The sequence below is a fragment of the Magnolia sinica genome, chromosome 6 (genome assembly GCF_029962835.1).
Source record: "Magnolia sinica isolate HGM2019 chromosome 6, MsV1, whole genome shotgun sequence".
In the NCBI taxonomy this organism is placed as follows: Eukaryota; Viridiplantae; Streptophyta; class Magnoliopsida; order Magnoliales; family Magnoliaceae; genus Magnolia; species Magnolia sinica.
Genome location: NC_080578.1, coordinates 6,632,939 through 6,656,808, shown reverse-complemented (window position 1 = coordinate 6,656,808; position 23,870 = coordinate 6,632,939). Strand labels below are relative to the sequence as shown.

At 38.0% G+C, this 23,870-nt stretch overlaps 2 protein-coding genes across 4 annotated transcripts; both read right to left on the bottom strand.

The window, feature by feature from the left end:
* Positions 1 to 2,272: 2,272 nt before the first annotated feature.
* On the bottom strand, positions 2,273 to 12,845 carry LOC131248094 (uncharacterized). Of its 3 annotated transcripts, none has more exons than XM_058248147.1 (9): positions 12,069 to 12,820; positions 11,887 to 11,940; positions 11,558 to 11,633; positions 9,253 to 9,332; positions 9,036 to 9,085; positions 8,855 to 8,939; positions 8,361 to 8,459; positions 6,510 to 6,736; positions 2,273 to 2,450 (listed from the first exon to the last, which is right to left on the bottom strand). In XM_058248147.1, coding segments are annotated over exons 1-9 (951 nt in total). In that variant the 5' UTR covers positions 12,348 to 12,820; the 3' UTR covers positions 2,273 to 2,449. The 3 variants fall into 3 exon arrangements, with proteins under 3 accessions (XP_058104130.1, XP_058104129.1, XP_058104131.1); XM_058248146.1 differs by lacking the exon at positions 2,273 to 2,450 and adding an exon at positions 4,204 to 4,291 and having other exon boundaries at positions 12,069 to 12,829; XM_058248148.1 differs by lacking the exon at positions 2,273 to 2,450 and having other exon boundaries at positions 6,559 to 6,736; positions 8,324 to 8,459; positions 12,069 to 12,845.
* A 2,380-nt stretch (positions 12,846 to 15,225) lies between these two features.
* Positions 15,226 to 22,524, bottom strand: LOC131248093 (protein TRI1-like). Its single transcript, XM_058248145.1, has 2 exons — positions 22,239 to 22,524; positions 15,226 to 15,813 (listed from the first exon to the last, which is right to left on the bottom strand). The coding sequence occupies exons 1-2, from the start codon at positions 22,488 to 22,490 to the stop codon at positions 15,688 to 15,690; spliced, it is 378 nt and encodes a 125-aa protein (XP_058104128.1). The 5' UTR covers positions 22,491 to 22,524; the 3' UTR covers positions 15,226 to 15,687.
* Positions 22,525 to 23,870: the final 1,346 nt, after the last annotated feature.

The window sequence follows — 23,870 nt, the reverse complement described above, 5'->3', positions numbered from 1 at the left end:
ATGATGCAAAATTAGGGGACTTTCAAGTAGTTTATAAACTTTAGTTGCGGTTGTTGGTTCCTCGGTTTGTTTTTAATTGTACATGTGCACCATAATCAATACAGTGGTTTAATTCAAACCGATCAACTTTGATTCCAAGAATCAAAACAAATAAATACATCCAACGTGAATATATATGACCAAATTCTGAGAAGATCAATCGCTAACTCAAACACTTACAAAAGTTTATATCGATCAAGTGATAATTGTAAGGTAGGGTTCTTCCTCCAAAATTGAATTATTTTGTGTCTTGTATCAGAAAGGACTTTTGAAATATCATTGAAAATCAAATAAAAAGAAAAACTCACAAACGATTAGTAAGAGCAACCACAAGAATGAGTCTTTTGAAATAACTACTTAATATTGAATAAAGAACAAATCTAGCATATGAGCCCAAACTCATATTACAACTAAAAATTATATCTAAGAATTATCGTTACTTAATTATTACTACCTTTAAGATAAGTCAAAATAAAGTAAATTAATAGGTTTCTTTGTTTTGATTGGTGTGAAACTCTTAGATCTGTCGCATTACTCTCTATTTAAAGATTTTTGTTGTAGCTTATTACTCCATATCTTTCTTCTATTATTACAACGGTTACAGTAGTCCAAAAGTTTTTCTAAATTCCTCACATCTCTAGATCCTTCTTTTAATACGTTTCTCTTTACAACGGTTCGACTTCTGTCAGTCAAAGCTTTGTTGCCTTTGGTCATATTTCATATCTTAAAAAACTCGACCATACTTCTTATATATCGACTACGTCAAAACTTTGCTGCCCTTGGTTGCCTTTTATATCTTAAACAACTCCACGGTGCTTCTTATATATTGACCACAACACTCCATTGACCATCCACTAATGTGTATCACTAGACTTATGCCAGCTGTAAGCCCCCAAAAAGAGCTCCAAATCTTTGAAGATCTTTTTAAACACTTCATATTCTCTCATACAATGCCACGTGTCACCCTATCATAGGCTTTCTCAAAATAGTCAAAAATATGATACAATAATAGTAGAAGGGTTGGACCTTCAACGGACATGAAATTCAGGTTTACACTAGTTGTGGAATTGGTGTGGGTGCAAGTGCAAGTGAGGGAACTATAAATTCAAATAAATTATTGCTATATATATATATATATATATATATATATATATATATATATATATATATATATATATTGGGTTTGCTTGTTAGTACACACCCATGTGTGTACACACACTCCATGTTAGCCACCCCACTAGGGATCGATACCAAGACCTCAAGTGTTGAAACGAGGTATCTCCACTCAGTCTGCCAGTTGAGCTACGGATCTGGGTGTTATTACCATATACATACATACATACATACATATATATATATATATATATATAGAGAGAGAGAGAGAGAGAGTCTCTTTTTTTCTTTTCTTTTCTTTTTGAAATGTGTGTGGGGGAGAGAGACGTACTTGGAACTATCCAGTTTACTCTACCATGCAAGGCCTAAGGGACCTTATAAGGTGTATGTTATTGGGTTCGTAAAATCCATTTTCCCATCGTTTACCATACATGATGAACTTGGGAATTCCATGGTGTAAAATTCTTGCACATAATCTGCAATGTTTGCATGGCAAATGTCACCATCTCATTGTTCCATGCAACGTGGCCCACTAAAAAGTTGGATCGAGTTTTGGGTCAAAGGCATAACATCAACAATGAAATCTAAAGGGATAGAGTGGATGTCACACACAATACGGTATGCCCAACAATGATCTGATGATGTAGCCCTTTCCACTCAACTATTGTAGAGGATCCTGGTCCTTTCACAACCTCCTACAACGGTTACCTAAAAATTAGCTTGGGAATGTTTGATAGAAGGGATGAATTTGAGTATAGTAAAGCCATTGATTGGTTGGTGCAAATGCCATGCTTTTCTACCAATTTGGTCCATCCATACATTGGGCCCTGATATGGATGACACGAAAATTAGACTTATCAAAAGTTTCTGACCTTCTGAAAGCAATGGCAATTGGCAAACCAAAAAAAATGGTCAAGGGTCAAAAGAAAATTGAGAGATAGGATTATCTGATAGGTTTTGATTTGTAAAAAATAAGCCCTTTTTTATTTCTTAATCCTAATAAATTGACAAACCCAATTGATAACTCATTTTGTCATGGCCAACATGGATGGCAAGATTCAACCCATGTGCGGTCACCCGAGTCTAACAAATAGGCAATTAAGAAGAATTTGTTTTTAAAAAAAAAAAAAACAGCTATGGTCCACATTCAACTGAAAAGGGGGAGCTTTGGCGGTCACGATCTTCTAATCTGTATTTTCATAGTGCGTCAACAGTGTGGTCACATGTCCACAGGTGGAGCACTCACCCAAGGGCCCAGTCATACTTCTCAGAGTCCAGCACTGCATTGGATAACACTTCTGCAAAGAACAAACGGCCCACGTTCAATATTCATTTGCCTACTTTTTTTTCTTTCTTGGCATGAATCTGATGAAAAGAAGTCTTCTGTTGCTTAACATGGGCCCGGAATTGTCATGGCATCATGATGTCATAATTAAATTAATTAAAATACTAAAAGTTGGGGAAAATAAATAAAGGCACACGACTTTGTTCAACGGCCAAACAAGAGATAATTGGGCAACTTTTATTTCATTTTATTTTGCAAAGGAGAGAAAAGTGGGACACCCTGATCCATAGCTCAAGTGGTAGACTGAGTGAAAGATACCTCGTTTCAACACTGGGGTCTTGGTATGGATTCCCTAGTGGGGGTGGCTAACAGTGAAGTGTGAACTGACAGTGGGTGTGCTAACAAGCTAACCAAAAAAAGAAGAGAGAAGTGGGGAATATTGCATTTATAACTGAAGAATATACATATAACACAGGCGCAGGAATGAAGGTGCGGGCACACATATAGATCAGGAACACTCTCATGGGCTGTTGTAACAGTGGCCCACCTACTGCTTACTCAGCTTAATTTTAGTTATTGGTGATATTTGATGAGGCCAACCTTTTGTGCTGCCGGGATGTCCCACATGGGAAGCACATTGGCCACAGATACATGCTTAAACGGTTATGAAGGCAGTGTGTTATCATTTGTCCAGAATAATAGATAAAATCCAGAATCAGTGATCCACAAAATATCACATGCATTTACACCAGAAAATTAGATTTTTAACAAGTGATTAGATACAACAGCAGTCCCGTTGAGCTCTGGTAGCATCTTTTTTTTTTTTTCTCCAACATGTTGCAGGTGTAGAATATCCAATCCATGAAAAAGGTGGGGCGTGCTATGATACCTAATATGAAAATCAGGCTGATCCACTCATTGGGTGGGCCACACCAGTAAACTAAGTCATACAATCGGCAGCCCCGCACTGTCGTACATTATTGGTTCAAATTGATGGGCAGTGATAAACTCATCTGGAAAATCTCCTAAAATGGAGGATTCAACATTAATTCAGCATACCATTTGATTCAGGCCAGCTTTAATGAAAACCATCCAGCCCTCCTGACCAATTCATTTCTACAATTAAGAAGCTTAGCCAACCTTGTCCACTCAGGAGTTAGCCGATGTGAAATGGTACACTTTGATTCTTGGATGGCATAAACTAAATTAGCCCATGTGAAATGGTATGCTCCAAATCTTGGATGGAGCTGTGTCAGCGTTGAAAGACAATTATGGGGCTGGTGTAATCATAAGAAATGGCAAGGGCAGGTGTATTCCGGCCTTTTGCAATAGACTCCACAAATGCATAGTTAATCAAGCAGAAGCAATGAGCCGCCTCCTGGGTGTTCAATTGGCTATGAAGCTGAACATTCTAAATCTAGAAATAGAGGGTGACTCTGAAATAATAATTAAATGATAAACTGTCAGGAGCCGCCATCATGGAAGATTTGATTACACCCAGACAATGCAAAGAGTGTCCTTCAAAGATTGAATAGTTGGAAGGCAAGGGCACTGACAGTTTAACGAGGTCTGCTAATTCAGGTTATGAAGAATGGTTAAATTGAATTAAGTAAATGCGCAACCTATAAATATAGATATCTCAAAGTAAAAGAAGAGAGAGGAGGGTATTCGCATCATGGTAGAAGAAAGAAAAGGAAGAAGGAAAGAAAAAAAAAACTTAGAGGAATTTTTTTAATTCAATCCTACCATCCCTAGAACAAGACGAGATATTCAGTCCTTCCCTACCTAGAACAAGACAAGAGAGGTAGATCTTTGCTTGATCTTTTATTAGTATCCTCTTTCCTTGGATTGGGACTGAGACACATGCATAAAAAATAAAGTATGCAATTCAAATGAGATAGGCAAATTCAATTCATAATTGAGGTTACACAAAATCAGAGTTAGAAAAGGGGGTAGGTTTCATCTGAAAAGTGCTCTGTCGAGGAGGGAGGGAGGGAGGGAGGGAGGGAGGGAGGGGAGCTTCTTCTCATTTTTTATTGATTGTAAAAACTACTCCATCCATAAACCCCTTGGGCTTTTTATATATAGATGGTAACTCTCTATTTCCTAATTGGATCCCAACACTTTTAATTTCCTAATTTGTCTATACTTGCTATCCAATCTCGAATCCAAATAAGAAATTTCCTAATTTGTTGAAATATTAAGACACCCATCATAGAAAACTTTTAAAAAGGTATGTAAACCTGTGCTTACTTGGACAATGATTCTTAACACTCTCCCTCATTATCAAGTACCACTTGCATCTACCATTCCCAAATTTCTTTTAAAAAGATCAAACTTGTTTGCATCTAGTGCTTTAGTGAAGACATTTGCTCCATGGTCACTGATTGGGACACATCAACTCGAGCTCATGACTTCTCGCAAATGAAGTGGCACTAGACCTCCATGTGCTTCATTCGAGTATGACACCAACATGATCGAACTGGCACTGTCACTCATAATAGGAGCAGGATAGTCAACCTCCAAAGTCTCTTAGTAGTTGCGACAACCACACACTTCACCTGTAGCTAGCATCACAACTTGATATCCGGCCTCTGCAGTGGATAATGCAACAGTAGGCTGCTTCCTGTTTCTCCATGATACACTTCTTGAACTAAGACAAACAAAAACCCGATGTTGAATGTGTAGATAGGTCCCCAACCTTGTCTAAATCACAATAGATTTCAAGCTTTATTGGCATACCATTCCGGTAAAACATGCCTTCGTTGATGGTTGCCTTACATATCTCAGGATCCACTTCACTACATACATATGTGGCTTCCTAGGCTCATATATAAAATGATTGACAAATGACAACCCCAACTGGATTACTAAATTTGGGCGAGTAATGGATAGGTGTATCAGGTTACCAACCATCTCTTGATAAGCATGTGCATCTATTAGTAGCTATCCTTCATCTTTCAATAGCTTGTGATTCACTTCAAGTGGCGTTGGGATAGGTTTTGAACTTTTTTCCCTTTTTTTTCTTTTCATTTTTGAGGGGTGGATCATTTTGAACTTAACAAATCAATCTTTGCAAGCAAGTTCAAACTGAATTTCTTTTGAAGAAACAAAACCCATTTATCTTTCATCACTTCAAGACCAAAAAAGTATTAATGGTTTTCCAACTCCATCTCAAACCTTTGGGAGAATTTTTCACTCGATGTCTACATGATCAAGCGCACCAAGACCAATAAGAAAACTTGCATGAAAGGAGAACTAACACAAAGGGGAAGTGGAAAAACTCGAAAAAACAGCCAGTCTCCCACCAACATGGCTTTGATACCATGTAGAAAATCTTTAGCAAGGCACAGACGAGGAGGACATTGGCATCATGGTAGAAGAAAGAAAAAGAAAAGAAGAAAAGAAAAGAAGTTCTAGAGAAAAGTTTAGAGAGAGGGACAGTCTTTTCTCCTTTTAGTATTTCTTGTAAAACTAGTCCATGCATACACCACTTCAGCTTTTTATATAGAAACTCCTATTTCCTTATTTGACCCCAACACTCTTTACTTTCCTAATCTGTTTGTACTTGCTTTCCTAGCTTGAATCCAGATAAGAAACTTCCTAATTTTTGAAGCACAAAAATACCAATCATAGCAAACTTTCTAAAAAGGTACCTAAGCCCATGCTTACTTGGACAATGATTCTCAAAAAACTCATCAGATGGACCACTCATTTATGAGAAAAATGGACAGTTAGATTTTAAAAAAATTTTAAAAAAAAATAAAAAAAAATGAAAGGTGAATGTTCAATGCACATGTGTAGGCTACTTAATGAGTGGACTAGCCTGATTTATGGGGCAAGGCATGTTGATGAATGCCCTGCATCTTGCCTGTGCCACTTTGGCAGGAATGCCAGTAAAATGGGACAAAGAGATCAGGAGAAGCAAAAGTGCAGCAGAAGTCCCACACCAAGTCTCCCTTGCTCATTTTGTGTAACAAATCAGACAAAATAAACAGAAACAAAAACTGCATGTAGCTCATTAGGTGAATTGCTAGGAAACAGCGTTTTTGTAGAAGGTATAGTAACATACTAGGGTGTTCGCTTCTGGTACATCCTTCTGTATATTTTTGCCCCTTCCGACTGTGCATGTATCTCTCCTTCGGTTCGAATTCCCAGTGGGTTGCTTAAGAGCCATCCTTCGGGGTCACATAGAATATTGGGGTCAAGACCATCCATGTGTTCAAATTCATCAGGCCGGGCATCAAATTGATTCCTCATGTCAAGTGCCACTTCCAGCACATCCGACTGCACAAAAACCTATTCACCCAACCGCACAACATACCAGTAAATCAATAACACAATTCAACACAACAACAACAAAGGAAAGAAAGAATGAAAGAAAGAAAGAAAGAAAGTCAAACATTCATAGGTGAAATTGGAAAAGTCAAAACAAAAATCAAAATAGCACCTGTTCAGGTAAGTATAAACAAAAACCAAAGTAACGCGATAGGTTTCCTATCTCTTTGTGGAGCACAAAGCTAAAAATTGATCAAATGTATTTGAAACATTGATTGGATGTATATGTCAGCAACCTGTGACAAGTTTGGTTCAAATCTCTGTTGTCATCATCTACGTCTTATCCCAACTAAACGGGGTCAGCTCAAGGTTCAAATCGATGTGTCTTATATAAAACCGAAACTATCGCATTTCTTCAAAATTGTGAATTTCCATAAAAACTGGGAAAATACCATTAGATATGGGAGAAGTTTGGACTTAATTAAGAGAAGGGGTTTAGCATTTGAACTTTCAAAATAATAAGATTTTTTTTAAAAAAAAAAGGAACTGCCTAAAAGTAAGAAAGGAAAGAAACCGTAAGCTGTAGGAGAAAGAAAGTAATGAGCCATGAAATGTATAACTTTTGCTACTGTGAATGCGCAATCGGCAGGGAATGGAGCATAGAATTGTGTGTTTACATGCTGCATGCACACGTTTTAAAGGGAGTAAAAGGAGGAAAGAGAGGTGCAAGTTTGAACAAAAAAAGTCGTCCAAATAAATTTACAAATTGGCGAGTATTTATCAGGCTTGATCACCATAGCAGTTTATTAAAAGTCCATTGTGAATTGGGCCACCCTTTTTTTTATAAACGGAAATATTTCATTTAAGAAAAAGGAAAACAATGAAACAAAAACAGAGAGAACTCTACAACAGTGGGGCAGCCCCACAAACCCCAGAGATTTGGAAACTCACAACTATGGCCTTTCAAAACAAATATAAGAAGATCAGATCTGAGCACACCCTTACCCAGAAGCCTGCTTGAGAATTTGCAGATTGATGCACTTGCACAAAAGAAATGGACCAGGCAGCACATGTTATGCAATTGAAGATATATTAAATGATTAGAGGAAACCAAAATCTTCACTGTTTCTGGAAGACTTGAAAAAAGTCACTTAAGATCATGGAAGCAGTTATCTCCCATTTGAGCAAAGTCACTCAAAACTTATATTTTAAAGAACTTTTTTTATTTTTGAGATAGAGATTTTTTAAAGATCTTTCTCTTGAGTATTATTAGTAAGTTGGTAACTATATAAATAATCATATAGCTATGACAAAATAAATAACTAAATACATGTTTCGCTTTGCATTGCCATCATCCAATTAGGAGGTAGTGACTACAGAGTACAGACATGAGGGACAGTCCTACAACATCAATTATTATTCTGAGGTAGCCTAGTTCTGGTACAAACCAATTAGATAACCAATATCAGAACATCATTAGCTACTTTATAGATGCATAAATAGCAAAATCTACATGATTTGTTGACTTCCAAAAGAAATACAAGCAAAAAGGTGGAACCTGTAAACATGATTAGAAGATCAACATCAACAGTATGTAAATTGAACTACCTTCCTTCTGATAAAGAGCGTCTGTAGAAGTGCAAACCTGTCCAGCAAGACTCAAATTCTTTGAAATAGAATCCACTAAGGGCTTCTGCAGCACTCTTCTTTTTTGATGCCTTTTCTTGAAATGTGGGTCTGGACACTACAAGAAAATATGATTCCAAAAGTCAATAGAGAGAGTTGTCTGGTACATTCCAAGTATAGTCGCTGTCAACATAATAATCACCATCAAAGCCTTGTCCCAGCTATCTGGGGTTGTCTTTATGAATCCTTTTTTGCTCAATTACAGCAAAATAGGCTGCATGCATAGAGATGAAACCAGATGTTCCAAAAAGCTAATTTATCATCATCATCTAAGCCTTATACCAATTAATTGAGGCTGGGTACATGAATTCTATTCCACCATTCCACTCTATTAAGGGCGATAACTACCAGTTAGACCATAGGTCATCAAACTAATTTAAGAGATCTAACAAGCCAATGTTGTTCTTTTCACCGGTGAAAGAGATCTAAAGCCAATAATTTTCATTTACTCACCAAGATGGAAACAAACACTAAAGGTCCAGGGTAAGTAGACACGAGCTCTTCAAAACAAACTGCTGCATTTGCAAACATGAAAGAGCTGGATGCAAGAGCAAAATAATAATAATAATAATTAGGAGCTTCATGAAGAGTGCAAGCTTATTTTGCATGAAATTTGTGAACAGTAAAACCTTACATGTTCTTAAGACCTAGTTCTTTCACCCAGAATTGCGCGCGTTTAACCAACTGTAGACAGAAATTATATCAGTGCAAAATAAACAAAATTGTGCATAAGAAATAAAGAAAACTAGTAACATTAGGAAGGAGACCAGCACTTATCTCATATTTCAATAACTAAGTCAGTAGCAAATTCAAAAAGACCATCAGGCAAAAGGAGGTCGTATATCCCATACTTTGTGTCTTATTTCCAATCCAAAGTAATTCTTGGATTCAGGGAATCGTTTTGCAAGCCAAATGAGAAATCTGCCACTACCTGCAAATTCCGATTTGTCAGCAAAATGTCCAAGCTCAAGGAATTGTGCTCATATGGATGCACTATGTTCATGATTTTTTTTTAAAAAAATTCTGTAATAGAGTAAATGTGTCAGTGGATGAGACTTTTTTATTGCAAACCAAAATCTCAATTCTCTACCCACCACAACATTATACTTGAGCTACTTCCAGGAGGCAAGAAAACTCAGCTATTTGTAACTCATTAAATTAAAGAACTTAAATGAAAAGAAAAATTAAATGATTTAGTGCCAAAGATAACCATAATGCTAGCCAGATATAGTCAATGTCGCATCCATGAAAGGTATAGGGAAATGGGGGAGGGTAAGCTTATGTGTACTGTCAGAATAGGAACTGGCCTTACAGGGCCATAAGATGCTGGAAGCAGTATTGAGATCCCATTTCATGGAACTGAGTGCCATGATTGTGGATACAAATAGAGACAAGGCAGCCAACCCCATCTCTTCAAACAGTCCAATGCACTGTTTCCATTAAGTTTTATTATCCACAAATCACATTGGCTAAGCCTGCAGCACTTTACAAGGCAAGTAACCTAATAGAGGAGTGTCAAAAGAAAAATGATATATGTCCCCCTCCAGTGCATTAATCATCATTATGGCCCTGTCCAACTATCTAACCTGTTTTGCTAATCAGATTCACGAAAAATCTCCATCATTGCACATTAATGCAATTACAATTTTATGGAACACATGGGAAGGATATTGAGATGCATATGGTATGAAGCCTAGCGTATGTGCATATGCAGCTTAACGGTACAGAGTAGGGACGTAGGAGTCCAGCTTCCGAGATGATCCAGTCACCAAGTAGGCCTTTTATCCATAAGTTAGTAACTTAGACTACACACACCTTTGGTTCCATAAATCCAATTATTTTTTTTATTTTTTTAAAAAAAGACATACTGATTTGATAAGATGACTAGGGATTTGTGGACAATTAATGGTCGAAGTGAAGGTGTATGAACCATCACACTCTTCCGGAGTATCAATTCTCTCTCCTTTTGCAGCACAACACTGTCCACCAACAATTGTTGCTATGCTCATTCACCGCCCACCAGAAGAAGAAGTATACCATAATGTGATCTAAGAAGGAGAAGAAGACCATTGTCGCTATACTCATTCACCAACCACCAGAAGAAGAAGAAGAATACCATACTAATAGAAGAAAAATACCACAATATGATTGAAGAAGAAGAACAATCGATATTGCCAAAGTTGTTGAGATTGGATAATTGGACATGACATTGTAGAAGTTGTGGAGGTTGCATTATTGTATAGTTAGAGTTGTGGTGTTGGATTTGCGGAGTTGATAGTAATCAATGGTTAAAAAAGAAAAAGGAAAAAAAAAAAAGTGTAGATCACCAGTAAAAAAACAAACTGAAGCAAATATAAATAGTTACTCCTCTTTTGAAAAATTTCAAAATCCAGATAAAAAATGAGCTAAATTCAATGAATATATATATATATATATATATATATATATATATATATATATATATATATATATATATATATAATATTTTGTTTTACAAGCCCAACTGAAACTCAATCTCCAGTTTCTATACATAATACAATACTGTTTTTAGAAGCTGAAATCAAATCAGAACTCCACAGCTATTCGTGAATCTCTTTGAAGTAGGAATGAATCAGGGATCGAACTCCGCTGATTGGAATCGACTGATAGGAATGAATTGTAGTGATTCAAACTGCAGATTAGTGCACCCAAACTGAAAACTAGGTAACTGTGGGTGGACAGCCATTAAACCATATCTCCATCTACAACCCTAACAATTTTTTTTCCTGAATAATCTTGACAACCCGAACAATTAATTATCACCATTTACAACAAGTTGATGATTCCATATTTTTCCTAGCCCATCTTCTGAGAGTTCGGAAGAATATCTTTTCACCCCACATTATCTCTGGGCTTCTTTCCCACCCTACCCACTTGGCCATTCAAGTTAGCTTACAAACATGCACTGCTTAAAACATTCATGTTAGTTCCTATTATTTAAGAACTGTGCCATGCGTATCTTCATTGTAGCTTGTAAATGCAAGGAGTTTGCATTGTAGAAAAGGAGTTCATCCATAACAAGCAATTTCTGGGGTATGTTGATGATTAATCACTTGTTAGATGCCCAATGTAGATAAGAAGAAAAGAAGAAAATGGTGGGTATTGAACTTTTCTCACCACTGCCAATATCTACCATTAGTGGCAATGTCGAGTCCTTGAAAACTTCTTTCCAGTTGGGTGCTTGCACGGGGACCTGTCCAACAAAAAATAAATAAATAAAAAATTGGGTTAACAAAGTAGCAAATGAAAACTAATGCTGAATAGAAGAAAAAACAGAAAACTAGAATATGGCAGGTCATGCTAAAATATAGACACAAACATTTATTTATTTCATTATTATTTTTTTAATGTTCTTTGCGATGAGTGCACATACGTAAAAGACTCCTCTGGAAAAGGAAAATAATAGTACCGGTTTCAAAGAAGATCATAGAACTGCATGGGCTTACCATAAAAGAAGAGGAGAGGGGGTTCACATGCTGACGGATTCGAACGTGACCCACCTGCAACCACAAGATTTGTTTGATTCAGCAGATGATGGTGACTGAAAAAGAAGAAAAATGAAGGAAATACAGATTAGGTAAAGTATGTTATAGAGTCAAGTAGTAAAGTGAAGGTGTAAGAAGCTCACCTCGCCAAAATTGTAGTTGAGGTTGAGGTCAGCGTACTCCAAGTCGACAAGGTCGGGGCTTCTGGGCTTCTCACCTATGCTTCGGCTGTTGAATCTGCAGCAACAACTGCTACCATGTTGGGAAAATATCCTCGTTTTTCTCGCTATTTGGCTGCCTTTGGGGGTGAAAAGGGGTATGGAGATTGGAGTGGGACGATGTGCAAATAGAGGCGCTGCTATTATCATGTTATTGTTATAGATACAACTGCTCATTCCCCTCCCTCTAATTACAAACATCATCTCCCATTCTTTCTTTCTTTCTTTATTTCTTTCTTTATTTTCCTCAAACCCCACTTCACCTCATTATTAAACCCTTTGAGAGCATCAAAGGCAAAATATGACGTGAATGAATGAAATCTTTCCCTCGAAAAAAAAAAAAAAAAAAACTCTATTTCTTCTCTTCTGGACAACGAAAGATCATTTCAGCGAAGAATGCCAAATAGAAATGGGATAGCCACTCACTCGCAAAATAAGGACTCTTGAATCCTTCTTCCCCGATCCCCCTGTGTATGTATGCGAGAGAGGACAGCCCGGGTCGTTTTATCTAATGATGGTCACTCCGTGTATGTCACCTGGTCCGTCATCCAGTGGTCGGGACCCCACCTTTCCGGAAATAAAGCACATCAAAAAAGAAAGAAAACCAAACGTCCACAACGGACCAACTCATGATCGAGACTGGACTGATTTTTTGGGCTCCACCACAATCAAGGTTAATTAACTACCTGGCCCATTGTCATTTAGTCAGGCCGCTCCTTAAGATACATTTGCATAAATGATAAAACCGTTGATGGTAAAAGGATGACCTAACATCCAGTTTATCCGATGATCGGACCAATCTGATTTTTGCACCCACGCATCTTCGCAGTGAGCCCACACCCAGCCCATCAATTAGGATGTCCATTGCCTCCTGTGGTAGGAACTAGCTGGGGCACACCGTTGTGTTTGTGGGAAATCCACACCATCCATCCGTTTTGCCAGTTCATGTTAGGCATGAGCCAAAAAATGAAGCAGATCCAAATATCAAGTGGGTCACATTGCAAGAAACAGTGGGGATTGAACGACCACCACTGTTGAAACATGAGCTGGGACCACGGAAGGGTTTAGCTCAACCCAGTGGGAATGACCTTATGAAGGGTTTGGATGGCATATGAACATCACGGTGGGCATTCCTCTCACCACTTTTTCCTGTCCTCTGTCCTATGGCTAACTTGAGTTTTGGAGTTGCCTCATTTTTTAGCTTATGATCTAACATGAGCTGACAAAACCAAGTCCTGTTCGGAAGCTCTAACATTACAAGTTGAGAATGCAAGCTTTCAGTCTTTAGGACGGAAGAGGAGCTAGAATTACTCGTCGGACGGACCACCCTTACCATACCATTGATAGATCATTGGCATTTCACAATAGAATGTGGGGTCCACTTGGCAAGAGTTGCATCAGGCCATCCCTACACATGCTAGAGAAAGCCTGTCGATTTACATGGCTTGAAGACTGATATAGCTGTTCCAAATACACGCTCTTCCTACTCACAGGCAGTTAAAGATGAAGGAGATCATCCATCAGGAGCGAGTCAATGGATTTGGCATTTTCTTTGGCAGCTCCCTTTATTACTGGTTAGTTTCAGCAGTTAGGATTAGGGGCTGATGAATGTTTGCAGAAGGTTAAAATCTCCTTTGGATTGGGCATTTATGGATGGAAGTTTTGAGCTCATAAATAGGCATTTACATCTCAGAATAAAAATGAATAAAGTCAGAAGCAGATTCCCACTCCGAATCTTCAACTCTACCGCAGAAGCAGCCAACTGCAAATTCATCCATTTGAACTCAACCCTGCGACAGGTCACTTTCTTACAAAAGAAAAACTGATATGAATTTGGATCCAAGCAAGCCTGATTGACGAGCCATGCTCGTGGCTGACTGGAACCATTCAAGAAGCCCAACCATGAATAGCCATATTGATTTGCCATAAGGAAACCATCGTCCTACCTTCTGAAGGTTACCTTAAATTAATCCTCATAGCTACGGTTTCACTTTTGTGGTCAAAAGACACCTGCCTTTACCACTGAAAATGCATTGCTCTACATCCACAAGCACTACATGAAATGTACAGAAAGGTGAATGGCCAATATTCAACATACATGTGGCCCACCTGATGAGTAGAACTATTTTTGCACAGGGGTCTCTTTTCAGTCACCATCTTACTGAAACAAAAATTTCGGCTCTGACCATTTAGATATAAATGAAAGCCATCATACAAAATTTTCGAATTTCTACTTTATACACCATCAAGAAACAAGGATTCGTCCTAACCATTCATTTGCAGATATTATGACCATCCAAGCACTCAGTTTCAGCCTATGACCTTTCTAGTAAAGCCACCATTTGAATGGTTTCAATCACATAAACATAAAACCTACTTCCACATCATAGGAAACAAGGAATGGTGTTTGCCTTGACCATTCATTTGCATACAATCTGTCAGGCAGATACCAACTATCCAAGTATATAATTTCAGCTTGTTGCCCAACCACCTAAGGTCACCCTTTCAATGATTTCAATAACACGAACGGAATGATTCATATCTTACAAGCCTATTTAGATGGGGCGAAAAGGGTTTACCCCGAAGGATATGAAAAGGGATTTCTTGCACAGTTTCATCTGATTGGGAAAAAAATAATAATGTTTCCCCTGATTGGAAATGCAAACCATGTAAAGGTGTTTTCCTTTTCACCATATGGATTGAAAATAGGGTCATATCATTTCACCACTACAATTGTAGAAAGGAAAATGACTGTTTACTTAACATGCATGAAATCCACCACAGCCATCAGGACCAATTCTTGTTTGGTCTAGATCCCTAAATGCATGCTGATTCAACACTCAGGTGGGCCACTCCATAAAACCTCTAAATTAATGTAGTATGGCCCGTCTAATTTCTGAAATACTGATTTTTGGGTAATTATTTCATCTTAACCAGGCACATCAGATGAATGGATTGGATGGCATTTAAACACAGTTGATATGGAGCATCATAGCATGGGTATGTGTATATATGTTATGATTGATGTGGAGCACCATAACAATTTGGGTTAGATTTTCACACATTTGGATGCCAATCCAAATTGATGAGAAGGAAAATACATTTCCATAACAACAGTTGCTGCACACCTAATAGGTGCAAGAGAAACGGAAATGAAATAGTTTTACCTAGGGATCCATTTCCACCTTTTGGTTTCACTCTATCCAAACAGGCCCAAAGTGAAAATTTTGTTGAAAAGAGTGAAGTTACGAAAAGACCCTACCTACAATGAAGATTTGAGATAGGAACTAGAACTGTTTTCAAGCACTACAACACCACAAGCCTTTCCAAACCTACTCATCTGACCCCATCTCAAACGGAGGAGAGTATGGCAGGTAAGAAGTGGCATGGGATAACAAAAGGCATCCTCTTCCCTGACTATTTTGTACAGGAAATGCAAACGCAGACCAAGGCCATTTTCAGAAGGTAACACTTGGTAAATGTCCATTTTCAGAAGGTGGTGATGAAATATCAAACTGCTGGTCTTTCATGCACAACCGGAAGATCATTTAGCCTTGACGAAATGGGGTGAAAGCAATTTTGCAATTTCTAGAAACCCAACTTTGTCTCTTCCACCAAATATAGCCTTCAGCTTCTCATCATAACAAATCTCTTTCTTATTTGCGGGGTTCTGCATTCATGCCCAAATTGCAGTCATTAGAGAATCACAAATTCAAAATTAAGCTTATGCATCACATCAGTCAAACAAAGTTTAAATTGCTCATGAAAATCAATTTAGAAAACCATCATCATTATCAAAATCAATTAAGAAAGAACAGTCTGATGTACCAACTGCAGCATTCTCCAGTACAACAGTCGTGGCAAATAGAATGCAAAGAGAAAAAAAAAAAAAGGCCACTATGGCGTGGTGATAGTGAACCAATATGCAATATGAAGCAGAAATTGAGACATTAAATAATCTTGAAATTGAAATCTGCATAGCAGATTTCAAGCTAAAAACCCTTCCATTGATTCAGCAAAATAGATTGATAAACCCTAAATTGAAGTCAAGAGAGGACTGCAGGAACTAATAAAGAAGAATCATTCTTCTAGAATAAGAAAACCAAAGAAAGAAGAAAGAAAGAAACCTCCAGTAAAACTTCATAACCACATAACATAAAATTCGTTTTCTACTCTTAGGGTAATGTCGGTTACCACATAAACAATTCTTTTAGCATCATCAAAGGACTTTCTAAAACCTATTTCAAAAAAGGAGTCTGGCATAAAACTTGCCTACAACAAAAACTTTGCTAAAACAAGCCAAATGCAAAATGCAAATAAAAATTAATTAATTAATTAAAAAATCTTTGACCAGTAAAACTAAGGACTGAACCAAGGCAACTTGCTAGTGAAGCTAACTCTGCAATTTTTTTTTCTTTGGAAGGTAACAGCAGCTTTTGTTAAAACATGCTGAACAACGAAATCACCAACTCTACAACCCACTCCAATCAGAGGAAGAATACAATTACAGCAAGAGTCAATTCTACAATCCACTCCTTATCAGGGGAGCAAGAATACAATCGGCCCATTCCAAGGCCGAAAGCTTAGCCCTCTTAAAAACCTTGGCCTCTAACGAATGCAAGTTCCAGAAGAGCCTCTTGTTTCTCTACCCCCACAACGGCCCAATAACCGCAAGCATCACGAGCCTCCAAGACTACTATACCAATGCCCTCACCCTCAACACCCGCTGCACGGGGATTCCATGGATTCCGGTATCACCCAATGAGGCTGGAAATTTGCTAAAAACATGACACATACCGTACAAGCTACTGCCCAGTGAATGAACAAGTGGTTCACTGACTCCACATCTATTGAGCACATCGTGCAACAGTTTGGAATAACCATAGCCTGTTTCTGCAAATTATCAATGATCAACACTCTATTTCTCCCTGCTAAATGCTAATCAAGCAAAGGCCGCCACCTTAGAAGGGGGCCCATAGGACCAAACAAGGGAGACAGTCGCATCCCAATGGCACCAAGGAAGACAAGCTCCTTATAGAATGACTTCACTGAAAAACTCCTAGAATTGGCTCTGAACCATACCATGGAGTCCCTCTTACCCAACTGCAGTCGAATATAAAGGAGGCGCACAGGAAGCCGAGCGATGTATCCAACTTCGTCATCAAGAAAGTGCCTTTGACAACGGGATAACCACACACCCCATCACTGCTAGAAGCAGAATACCACTGATTGATAGTGATGTTCTGATGCATGACGAAATGATCTACCCTAATATGATGCCATGAAATTAAAAGACGGATTAACTAGAGCAATGGAACAACAAAATAAAACTAATTTACCATAAATTCTGAAATTTCATATTCATGACATGTCCAAATTCAAGCCTATGACAGTCCCACAATGCGAATCTCATAATTTACTAGTTAACCGGGGCCTCTGGGAGATAGAACATCCATCCTAGCATATGGTTAAATCTGAATTCGATGGAAATCATGTCTTGCGAGAGTTTTGACGTGTTATGCATGTTTAAAGGCTAGAGAATGTGGGAAAAAAAATTGGGGTATCTAGACTTAGAGGAATTAAGGTTTGGAACATTAGGGTTGAGGTTAAGTTAGGATTTCAGATTTTAGGTATAAGGGATATATGATTTAGGGTTTCTAGAATTGATAATATGAGTTTTAGGTTATGCAAATTAAGAATTTATGATTTGGTCAAGGGATTTCAGATTATGGGGATTGAATATCTAGGGTTTTGATAACCAAGGGGTGGAGAATTAGGATTTTGAAAATTAAAGTTTGTGGATTAAGCTTTGGTTGGATAGGGATTTGGATGGGTTAAGGTTTGATTGAATGCGGGTTCTAGAGAGACAAAAAAATCAAAGAAGTGAGAGATTGGGGGAAAAAAAAAAAAAGAAGGAAGATAATACCTTGATGAGAAGAGAGAAAAGTAGAAAAGATGACTAAGGAATCGCTCTTTATGGCTTTGCATCACCAATCCAATCACAAGATAAAATTTTGCTCAATCTCAAAACAAAAGGATAGAAATCTCTTTCATTCATAACATGCATATGAGCTAGGGTGGGGACATCCAATCCTTTATAGTCTCAAAAAAGAAGTTTTACATAAAGACACTTAAAGAATTAAAAGTTGTTCCTAACTCTCTAATCTCAACACAAATATGAGCTATGCCAAAAATAACGAAACATGTAAACATACTAAATAACTAAACTATTTCATGGCCCATGAGGGTCCACGATCAAGATATCTGATGATGATGATCCAACGATCTGATCATCGTGTCCACTCGATCCAACGATCCGATGAGTCCATCAAGCTCCTACATGCAGCCCATGTGCATCTTCCCAATGTGGGGTTTTCAAATATGTACGAACATGCACGTGGAGTCTTCAACGTGGCTAGGAATGTGATTTGGGCCAAGCGAGCTTATTCTTATTACAATCATATGATTATTAATTAATAGTCTTATATTATAACAAAGTTTGCAACAACTATTTTGTAGGTCCTAGAAAACTTGCTATTCAAATGTGAAGGGAAAAGCAAAAGTGGTAGAAGTAGAGGAGGGAGATGAGTTTATTTTGACATCAAATTCTGAAGATGAAGATGATGTTGATAACACTAACTTCATTGGTGATGAGGAGGATAATGATGGCGCAGCCGATGAAGAATATATTTGTTGGACATTTTATTTCCTTCTTGAATTATAAAAACAAGTGAATAGAGAATACATACATTATACATGTAAATGGGGATGGGAAAAATGTTATTTTTTGAATTATATAGAAAACTTACATGTACATGGGATGGATAAAGGGATTATTGTTTGAACTTAATTATGACATGATATATACATGATACATCTATTTGTTTTTTGCATATTCATGACAAAATGAATGATTGATGCATTTTTTATATACAAATTTTATATTTTTTATGATATGTTTTATGAAAATCTGAAAAAATCTTACGATTTACGATATGATACGATTCAGACCACTTTACAATTCACGATATGATAACGATTATGACAACATTGACTGACACTATCATTAGATCTATCAATTAATCCATTGGTGAATTCAAGTCTAGGTTTAACGTTAATGCATCGATCACTTCAAATGTCAACTTTTCCTTTGACTCTGTGATCTATTCATCATTTCCATAATTTTTTACTTCAATTATGGGCTCCATGTCACATTCTAACAATCGAAGGATTCGATTACTAGTGTCTTCATAAGTTGAGGCCGCCCATTGTTGGTTGGGACTTTAGTAAGAACCCTCCTTACGTGTCCATATGCTCCAAATTCCGTCTCCAGATTCCCTCCACACCTAAGTTCCCTCACTTGATTAGCGAGGTTGCCTACCGCATGCATTAGTTGATCCACCCGCTCTATGAGTGTGTAGATCAATTGAGCTACTTGCGTGAACCCTTCTTGTGCCACCTCTTTTGATGCCATTAGGAGATGACATAGAGTAGAAAAGTTCCCAAAGATGACCCGCTCTGATACCAAAATGGTGCAACCCAATTATCGAGTCAATGAAATCTCGATACCCAAATAATGGAGTAGAGAGGGAGAGAACTTTTATATATATCAACCTTTCTCTTACAAAAGTTAAAGAAAAACTACACTGAGAAAATATTTGAATTAATGACTCCTACACCACTACCCCTTTATATAAATCCTAAAAGAATCTTTAATAGAAATCTCTTCATATGACAAAATCCTAATGAAAAACAAACATGAAAAGCAATCAAATTTCTAAATCTAACCCATATCTTCAATCATATCAATTACACCCTAATCACATCATCTACTTCTCTTTTTTTAAAGGATAAATCAAACTTTATTCCAAGCATTGAGATGACACAAAACCTACAACCAAAACAAAAAAGAAATATTACAATCCTTTGGAGATTTGCTACCTAATTTGCCTCTCTACATGCATCAACAAAATGTTCAAACTAGATGATGGATCAATAATCTCATAAATAAAACAAGGCCTTCTTTGGCAAATATGAAGACAGAGAAATCATGTGTCAGACTTTAGAGTCTCCTTCAAAAATTAGATTTCTGGAACAGGCAAATGAAGATCAACTTTCACTTACACTTTTTAATCTCCTATTTAGTCGGCCTTAAAACAGTTCTCCAATTAATCGATGTCAATTCAAAATGATACCTTCGCACCCAGGAAACACCAAATTGCCAACTGAAGAACCATGAAAAGCCATCATCGTCATTTCCAATTTTGATTCCTTTTTTCTCCTTCATTTTGAATACAATAAATGGTTTTTACTCTCCAATTCTTTATTGATCCCACATCCGCACTCCGAGAAATTCTTTTCTTAACAAGGCACACTTAATGATATATTTCACTGCACTCCCAATCACTATCTCCATCCACATACCTATGGACAACAATCAATCATTTATCTTCTACAAAATGCCTTATACAATTGCAATATGAGCTACTCTAGAAAGTCCTCTTTCCTTGGAAGGACCTTTACACCATGTCAAAAATAATTGGCTAAATATTTCAAATAGTTGGAGCATCTTGAAAATTACAATCACATGTTCCTTCCTTATTGCCATCTTGCAATGCATGAGTACATGACCACATTTCTTCTGCCTTTTTTTCACCTAAAGCATGCAAGGCCATGAATGCTTCCAATTATTGTAGTGATCAAGGGTGAGGATATTTCCAAAGGCCCAATAGAAAGTTAACCCATTATTCTAAGCACACGGGGGAAGACCCTAAACCACTCATCGTCAAAGCTTGAAACATCGATTCAAAGAAAGTAAACAACTAGGTGTCCATTTCAAGCCAACCCCAATTAGTTAGGATAAGGCTCAAATGAAGTTGATGATGACGATGTGTCTATTTCGGTATCCTATCGTTAACTACATTTCCAGGACATATACAACACACCCAATATCCTCTTAATTATTCAAATGATTCAATTTCTCCAACACTCCCATTCTACTAAAAGGTGATACCTCATACATGCTTGCCCCCTAAAAACTCAATGAACTCATTAAAGAAGCCACTTGAAAAGGTAATGCAATTACACCCCATCCCACCATGGTTCTGAATATCGGTATCAGAAGGCATAGTGACCCAGTTGAAAACATATAAATTATGGCTTCACATGTAGGTGTCAGCCCCGTATCGGACCAAAAAAATACGGAAAAAACATCAGGAGGTGATTGAGCTCAATTTGTTCCCAGACCTACTTGATGGGTGTGTATCATCCCAACTTGCTGTGATTTTTATCATTCAATCTGGTATTTAGATTTCTATTTGTGCAATTAGCTTCATTCTATTGATCCTATTTGCATTATAAAGCCTTGGGAATTTTAAGGTTAAAATTTCTTCATCCAAGGCCTTACATTGTCACAGAACCCAACCCTTAACATCATTCCCTCTTTCAAACAAAACTCTTATACCCACTCTACTTTACAACAATAAGTTTAAATATAAAAATTTGTATAATCATTCATACTCGTTTTAAGCCCTTTGAAAAAAAATTCATACTAGTTTCAGATCATCCAAAAATCCTAATGACGTATATCTACAGTAGACGACTTGGGCATACCAAAAAAAAAAACCTGTCTTTAATCATAGACAAGAAAAGAGGACAAAGGTGTATGTCATTTACAGACAGTTACTGTCCTTGATTCAACACACTTTCATTGCAGTGTCCAAGTGGAAGATGCTGCTGCAAATCAAAGCATACTAATATTATTAATGATCAGATCATTGAATCAGTTGATACTCTTAAACAAGGTGTAGCCAGGATAGATTGAATGGTTGAGTCATCTTAAAAAGGAAAAACCCTATGAAACTCGTAGATGGCCAATGCACAGCAACCAAGAAGAAAAGGATAGCATGTATCTAGAGTGATGGGCAAGTGGGAGAGGGGAGAGAGAGAGAGGAGTCAGGAAATGAAGGTGAGAGAGAGAGAGAGGAATCGGGAAATGAAGGGGGGAGAGAGAGAGAGAGAGAGAGAGAAGAGGGGAAAGAATAAAAATCCCATCGAGGAATGGACGCGGATGGGAAAAGGTATAAAAGGAGGTACCTGAAGTTGATTGAGCTTGATGTGTTCCCAGACCTTCTTGATAGCTTGGGTGCGAGAGATTTCAGGGATGCCGCCGAGAAACTTGGACATGGCGGGGGATACAGGCACAGGCTTCAGAATGCCAGAGGTTGAGGCAGTGCGAGAAGAAGCTGCACCTACCACGGTCGGATTAGGGCTCTGCACCGAAGCTTTCCCTCCGCCCCTCACCGCAGCCGCCATCAGAACCCTACTACCTCTCAAAACCCTCAACATCTCTCTCGCTCTCTCTCTCTCTCTCTCTCTCTCTCTCTCGGAATAACGTGAATATATGCAAGGAGTACGGATGGAAACACTATCGACTCTTTTTTAGTTCTCCGCTCCGCATTTTCACGGACTCCGAATGGTCATGAGATCAAAGCCATTCATCTTGCCATTCATCGTAGACCAACGGCTATTGTGCCATGGACGGACAACTCTCCATTTTCACGGCTGACTCGAGCGCCGAATGGTCGTGAGATCAGAGCGATTCATCTTATTCTTCTTAGACCAACGCTATCATGCCCTAGCTGGGCAACACGTGTAAAATGATAATAATAATAGTAAATTGATCACTTTGTCTCTCTTGCGCCCTTGATAAGTGGAACCCTAGTTAGTTTTAGGGGATAATGGCACATTCATACGTTAGACACTGTCCAATGAGACCGTGGCAGGTAGCGCTTCATGTTAACAATCGATCATACGTTATAGAGCAAGAAAACCAATGGTCTCTCCGCAGAACATGTAGGTCTGCCCACATATAGAGGGCCCTATCATGGATGGATTGTTTAATTCCTCAAAAAACAATTCATATCCATATGTGACTATTAAAGTGACAGTGGGAATCAGAAACCAAAAACAAAAAATAAACAAACAGTGGACAGTTAAATATGCAGTAAAAAAAAAAAGGTAAGAATTGGAGATGGGGTTCTTATTTTTTCATAAACACAAGTCAGGTTAGGTGGACCCAATAGATACATCACCCTACAACGTCTCTTGTGGACATATCGCTCTAACCTAGAAAACAGGTCGTTAATTTTTTTAAACGTAATATGTTTATATGGTTGGGCACACGTGTACATTGAACACAGGTAGGCCACACCATTAAAAATAAATAAAATAAAATAAAATAAAAAATATTATACACCCCAAAACCTATAAATTCAAGTACGAGGCCCACCTAACCACTGCATTAGGCTGATCTTTTCGATTGGTGAACCTGATGCATGTGTTGGATAGCATACACACACCCAGGTGGACCCCACACCATAGAAAACAATGTAGAAACCGTTGTACTAATTAAAGTGGGGAGGCCCACCCGATGGTTAGATTGGGTTGATTATTTAGGGCGGACATACGCTCGTATTAGGACTCTGCACCGAAGCTTTCCCTCCTTCCCTCACCACCGCCGCCATCAGAACCCTACTACCTCTCAAAACCCTTGACATCTCTCTCTCTCTCTCTCTCTCTCTCTCTCTCTCTCTCAAAAGGAATAATGTAAATATATGCAAGGAGCAAGGAGGGAAACAAATAAACTGAGAGCGGGACTCTCGACTCTTTTTTAGTTTTTCGCTCTCCATTTTCACGATCGACTCGAGCGCCAAATGGTCATGAGGT